We start from the raw sequence: 6,109 nt of genomic DNA, 5'->3' as shown, positions 1-6,109 counted from the left end.
CGGGACACGTGACACGCGCCCCACCACCCACCACGTGACCCCGCCTGCTAATTACGCCTCACGCGCTCCCCCCCCCCCTTCCCCACAACTGACCCCGCCCACCCCGGGAAGGGGGCGGAGCCTCCGCTCAGCTGTTTCTCGTCTCTCCCTTCCCCGCGCATGCGCAAATCAGACGGCGCAGCAACGCGCCTGCGCGGCCGGCGCCGCTGAAAGAAGGGGGGAGGGGGCGTGGCCTCGCCGAGAGGGGGGCGTGTCGCGCCGGGGGTCGGCCCCGCCCACCCGCGCATGCGCAGAGCGGAAAGCGGCGGCAGCGGCCGGACGGGAGCGGCACCGCGGCGGTGAGCGGGGCCGGGGCGCGCGGGGCATTGTGGGACGGGGGCGGACCCAGACACACCCCCCCCCCCCCCGCGGGGCATTGTGGGATGGGGGCGGACCCAGACACACCCCCCTTCAACGGGCCGCGGGGGATTGTGGGAAACGGAGCATCACCCCCCCCTTGTGGGAGGGACCTGGGGTGGGCGGGGCTTTGGGGTGGGCGTGGCCTATGGGGTGGGGGTGGGAGGGGCTTAAGGGGTGGGCGGGGCCTTGGGGCAAGGTGGGAGGGGCCTTGGGGCAAGGTGGGCGGGGCTTAGGGCGATGGGGTCTAGGGGATGGTGGGCGGGGCTTAGGGCCTGGTGGGCGGGGTCTGTGGTGTGGTGGGCGGGGCTTGAGGAGCAGTGGAAGGGGCCTGGTGGGCGGGGCCTGGGGCCTGGTGGGCGGGGCCTGGCGGGTGATTGGTCCCCTGGGGTGCAATGGGGGCGTGGCCTCAGTGCGTGGGGGCGTGGCCTCTGTGTATGGGGGCGTGGCCTGCACGCGCGTGGGCGTGGCCCCGGTGCATGGCGTCCGTGGCGGCGCAGGGCGGCCATGATGGCGGACGGGCGCCGGCCGGGGGAGTCGGGCGGGAGCGAGGACGGCGCCTTCGAGGAGGAGGAGGAGGAGGAGGAAGAGGAGGAAGAGGAAGAGGAAGAGGAAGAGGAGGAGGAAGAGGAGGAAGAGGGGGCCTCCACCGGTGAGCGGGGCCGCGCGGGGGCCGTGGGGTGCTATAGGGTGCTATGGGGTGCCATGGGGTGCTATGGGGTCCCATGGGTGCTATAGGGTGCTATAGGGTGCTTTAGAGCGATATAGGGTGCTGTGGGGTGCTATGGGGTGATATAGGGTGATATAGGGTGCTATAGGGTGCTGTAGGGTGCCATGGGGTGATATAGGGGCTATAGGGCTCTATAGGGCTCCATGGGGCTCCATAGGGTGCCATGGGGTGCTGTAGGGGCTGTAGGGTGCCATAGGGCTCTATAGGGTGCCATAGGGTGCCATAGGGCTCCATAGGGTTCTATAGGATGCCATAGGGCTCTATAGGGCTCTGTAGGGTGCCATAGGGCTCTATAGGGTGCCATAGGGTGCTATAGGGTGCTATAGGGTGCCATGGGGCTCTGTAGGGTGCCATAGGGCTCCATAGGGCTCCATAGGGCTCTACAGGATGCCGTAGGGCTCTATAGGGTGCCATAGGGTGCCATAGGGCTCTATAGGGTGCCATAGGGCTCTATAGGGTGCCGTAGGGCTCTAGAGGGTGCCATAGGGTGCCATAGGGCTCTATAGGGTGCCATAGGGTGCTATAGGGTGCCATAGGGTGCCATAGGGCTCTATAGGGTGCCATAGGGTGCTATAGGGTGCCATAGGGTGCTATAGGGTGCCATAGGGCTCTATAGGGCTCCATAGGGCTCCATAGGGCTCTATAGGTGCCGTAGGGCTCTATAGGGTGCCATAGGGTGCCATAGGGTGCCATAGGGTGCTATAGGGTGCCATAGGGCTCTATAGGGTGCCATAGGGCTCTATAGGTGCCATAGGGTGCCATAGGGTGTCCCTCCCCCCCCCCAGGCGTCTCGGCGCTGCCGGAGGAGGACGAGGAGTCGGAGGCGACGTCGGTGTCGTCAGGGGAGAGCGGCCCCCCCACGCCCCCCGCCAACGGCTGCGCAGGTACCGCCCCTCCCCCTCACCCCCAGACCCCTCCTCCCCCCCGCCCCAGACCTTACCCCTCCCCCACCCTCACCCCTCCCCTCCCCCGCAGGTTCCCGGCCCCGCGATCGCCCTTCGTCGTCGTCGGGGGAAGAACCTCGGCCGTTACCGTCGCCGTTACCGGATGCTGCCGGCGGGGGAGGGGGCGAAGAAGGGGGAGGGGGAAGCCCCGTCGGGGGTGGGGGAGGGGCAAACCGTCGGGTGGGCGTGGGGGGAGGGGCGTCGGAATGGCACGAGTGCCCCGAGTGCGGGCGGGGCTTCGGGACGTCGCGGGCGCTGAAGGTGCATCGCAGTTACCACGTGGGGCGGAAAAGACCCCAGGGACCCCCCGGGGGTGGGGGAGGGGCGGGGGGGAGGGGTACACCCGCCCCTCCCCCCCGCCCCTCCCCCTCCCCTTTCCATTACATCTGCGCCGAGTGCGGGTTGGGTTTCGGGGCGCCGGCGGCGTTGGGGGCCCATCGCTGCGAACACGGGAGGCGGCGGCGGCAGCGCAGCCCCCCTCCCCCATCGCAGGCCGGAGGGGCCGCCCCTCCCCCGCCCCAACGGCGACCTCCTCCTCCCCCTCCCCCGCCCTACCGCTGCACCGAGTGCGCCGGGGCCTTCGGCCTCGTGGCCGACCTGCACGAGCACTACATGCTGCACGCGCGCGGCGAGCTGTGACGGGTGGGGGGGGGGGGGGTGGGGGAGGGGCTGGGGGGGGAGGGGAGCCTGTGTGGGACCCCTCCCCCACACGCAGAGACACACCCCACCCCCCCATCCCCCCTCCCCCCCCCGTGGGGAATAAAGGGCGTGTCGGGCTGCGCCAGGCTGTGCTCTGCTTTGGGGGGGGGTGGGGGTGATGATGTCAGAGGGGGGTGAGGGGTGATGTCAGAGGCGGGGGGTGATGTCACGGGAGGGGAGCGGCGGCGGCAGTTGGTGCGGATGGCGGGGGGGAGGGGGGGAGGGTGACATCATGAGGAAGGGACACATCGATCGTGATGGGGGGAGTGATGTCAGGGGGGGGTGTGCGTGTGATGTCATGGGAGGGGTGGGGCGTCGTTGGGTCGTCAGAGCGGATGGGGGGAGGGGCGTGTGACGTCATGGGTGGTGGGCGGCCACGTCAATGGGAGGTGATGCGGTGGATGTGGCGGGGTGACGACGTCATTGGGCGCGACGTCGTGAACGCGGGAGGTGTCATAGGGTGGGGCGGTGACATCACGGGCTGGTTGGTGACATCGTTGGGCGGTTTCACCGGGGGGGGGGGGGGGGGGAGGGGGATTGTGATGTCACGGCAGGGCTGGGGGGGTGGCGAGCGACATCAGCGCGTGATGTCACAGGGAGGGAGCTCCCCAAGCGGTGTCGCCCTGGGCATGTGCGTGTGATGTCACGCTGACATCACTCCCCAGAGCCACAAGGTGCCTGCCGGATGTCCCGCCCCTGATGTCACAGTGATGTCACTCTCAGGACTCCTCCTCCTCCTCCTGGCCCCGCCCCCTTCCCCCCCCCAAAAAAAAACCCCAACCAATCAGCTGCCGCCCCGCTCTTTATTGGCCGCCTCCGGCCCAGACAACCCGCAGGCCCCGCCCCCCCAGGCCCCGCCCCCAACCCCCCTTCCCCTCCCTCACGCCCCGCCCCCACCCCCAGTGGCCCCGCCCCCCCCACCGCGGCCCCGCCCCCTCAGAGCTCGCCGCGGGCGTGGCGGATGTAATGGCGGTGCAGGGCTCCCTCGCGGGCGAAGGCGCGGCCGCACTCGGTGCAGGCGTAAGCGGGCGTCGTCGTCGTGGCCGCCGTCGCCGTCGTCGCGCCGCCGTGTCGCGCGGCGGCGGCGGCGGCGGCGGGGGGCGGGGCGTGGGCGCGCTGGTGACGCAGGAGGGCGGGGGAGGAGGCGAAGGGGCGGGCGCAGACGAAGCAGACGAACTGGGCGCCGCGCAGGGCGGCGGCGGCGAAGTCGCGGGGGTGCTGGCGCTTGGCGTGGCGCGCGGCGAAGGCGGCGTCGGGGAAGGTGATGAGGCAGCGGCGGCATTGGGTGGAGCCCAGGCGGTCTGCGGGGGAGGGGAGACACCGTGATGTCACGCCCCACCCCCCTCCCTGCCACGCCCCTCCCCACAAGCCCCCCCCATACCCAGCCCCCTCCCCCTCCAAGCCCCTCCCCCTCCCCCACAGGCCCCACCCCACACAAGCCCCGCCCCCTCTCCACAAGCCCCGCCCCCCATGCCCCGCCCCACCGTGCCCTGCTGCCCGCAAGCCCCGCCCCCTCCCCAAGCCCCGCCCCCTCCCCGCAAAGCCCCGCCCCTCCCAAAGCCCCGCCCCCTCCCCGCAAAGCCCCGCCCCCTCCCCCCAAGCCCCGCCCCCACTCACACCCGCAGCCCTTGGGGCGGGGCTCTGGGGAGGCCCCTCCCCCCCCTCCCTCCTCCTCCTCCTCTTCCTCCTCCTGCTGCTGCCGGGGGGGGGGCCCGGGGGGGGGCGGCTCCGGGGGCGGCGGTTGCGACATCCCGGGGGGCTGATTTGGGGGGGGGGGGGAAGGGGGAGACCCACGGTCACGGGGGACCGCGACACCCCCACCACCACCCCCACCACCCCCCCGCGGTAACGTAAGCCCCGCCCCCTGCCCTAGCCCCGCCCCCGCCGCTCCCGGCCCCGCCCCCGCCGCCGCCGCCGCCCTCACTCCGCTGTCGGGGCCGCTCTCCGCTTCCCGCCCCCCCCCCCTCCCCCCACCAAACCCTCCACCCCCTCCCCCCCGGTCCTTGCGTCTACTTCCGGCTTCCGGACCCCGAACGCTTCCGGTTCCGGTCGACCCGAGCCCACCGGAACCGCCCCCGCCCCGGCGAGGGGCAACGGCGCGGGTTTCGTTAGGCGCATGCGCGGGGGTAGGGGAGGGCGCATGCGCGAGAGGCGCCGCGCAGGAGCCGGAAGGGGCTTGCGCATGCGCAGCGCCGTGGTTCGCAAAGGGGCGTGGCGCCGCGGGGTGATGTCATCGCCCGGCCAATGGCCGCGGTGAGGGGCGGGGCCTGGCGGAGCTGCGGCGCCCCCTGGCGGCCCTGGCCGGAACCGCGCGCGGCTGGGGCGGGAAAACGGGACCAGTACGGACCAGTACGGAGAAATAGAGACCAGTACGGACCAGTACAAAGCATTATATCCCAGTACGGACCAGTACGGACCAGTAAAGACCTGTGTAGCCCAGTACATCCCAGTACAGACCAATATATCCCAGTATATCCCAGTATGGACCAATATATACCCTTCCCAGTCTATCCCAGTCCCCCCCAGTCCCTCCCCAGTGCCCCCCAGTCCCCTCCCAGTCCCTCCCATTTCCCCCCCAGTCCCCTCCCAGTCCCCCCCCAGTGCCCCCCAGTCCCTCCCATTTCCCCCCCAGTGCCCCCCAGTCCCCTCCCAGTCCCTCCCATTTCCCCCCCAGTGCCCCCCAGTCCCCCCCAGTTCCCCCCCAGTGCCTCCCAGTTCCCTCCCAGTCCCCCCCAGTCCCCTCCCAGTCCCCCCCAGTGCCCCCCAGTGCCCCCAGTCCCCTCCAGTCCCCCCCCAGTGCCCCCCAGTCCCTCCCAGTCCCCCCCAGTGCCCCCAGTTCCCTCCCAGTCCCCTCCCAGTCCCTCCCAGTTCCCCCCCAGCCCCCCCCCAGTGCCCCCCAGTCCCCTCCCAGTCCCCCCCAGTGCCCCCAGTTCCCTCCCAGTCCCCCCCCCGGTGCCTCCCAGCCCCCTCCCAGTGCCTCCCAGTGCCAGCACACCAGTACGAATCGGGGGTTTATTGCGTATCAAAGGTGGTTTAAAAGTGACGTATTTACAGACACACCCGGGGGGGGGGGGGAGGGGGGCGGGGCCGCCCCGGGCCACGCCCCCTGTTACATAATTCATGACCTCCCCCCCTCCCCCCTCCCTTTGTGCGTGGGGACGGACACGGGGCCACGCGACTCGCCCCTCCCCCCCCTTCATGGCTTTGAGCTCGGTGTGTGTGGGGGGGTGGGGTCGTTGGGGACACCCCCCCCCCATTCCCCTCCCCCCCTCCCCCCCACTTTCCTTTTAGGGCACGCGGGAGGGGGCGGGGCCTGTGGGAGGGGGCGGGGCTTGTCCCC

At 71.4% G+C, this 6,109-nt stretch overlaps 2 protein-coding genes across 3 annotated transcripts; one reads left to right on the top strand and one right to left on the bottom strand.

Moving 5' to 3' along the window:
* Positions 1–245: 245 nt before the first annotated feature.
* Positions 246–2,850, top strand: LOC129200215 (zinc finger protein 316-like). Its single transcript, XM_054811527.1, has 4 exons — positions 246–338; positions 897–1,048; positions 1,912–2,010; positions 2,102–2,850. Exons 1-4 carry the CDS (start codon positions 286–288, stop codon positions 2,707–2,709), a joined length of 912 nt encoding a protein of 303 aa, XP_054667502.1. The 5' UTR covers positions 246–285; the 3' UTR covers positions 2,710–2,850.
* An 804-nt stretch (positions 2,851–3,654) lies between these two features.
* Positions 3,655–4,949, bottom strand: LOC129200214 (zinc finger protein 576-like). 2 transcript variants are annotated; one of them, XM_054811526.1, is made up of 3 exons: positions 4,798–4,949; positions 4,387–4,528; positions 3,655–4,070 (listed from the first exon to the last, which is right to left on the bottom strand). In XM_054811526.1, exons 1-3 carry the CDS (start codon positions 4,909–4,911, stop codon positions 3,706–3,708), a joined length of 621 nt encoding a protein of 206 aa, XP_054667501.1. In that variant the 5' UTR covers positions 4,912–4,949; the 3' UTR covers positions 3,655–3,705. The 2 variants fall into 2 exon arrangements, with proteins under 2 accessions (XP_054667501.1, XP_054667500.1); XM_054811525.1 differs by having other exon boundaries at positions 4,783–4,948.
* Between the last annotated feature and the right edge of the window lie 1,160 nt (positions 4,950–6,109).

The sequence above is a fragment of the Grus americana genome (assembly GCF_028858705.1).
Source record: "Grus americana isolate bGruAme1 chromosome 37 unlocalized genomic scaffold, bGruAme1.mat SUPER_37_unloc_3, whole genome shotgun sequence".
Lineage (NCBI taxonomy): Eukaryota > Metazoa > Chordata > Aves > Gruiformes > Gruidae > Grus > Grus americana.
The sequence above is the reverse complement of the archived record's forward strand: the minus strand, read 5'-3'. Positions and strand labels throughout refer to the sequence as shown.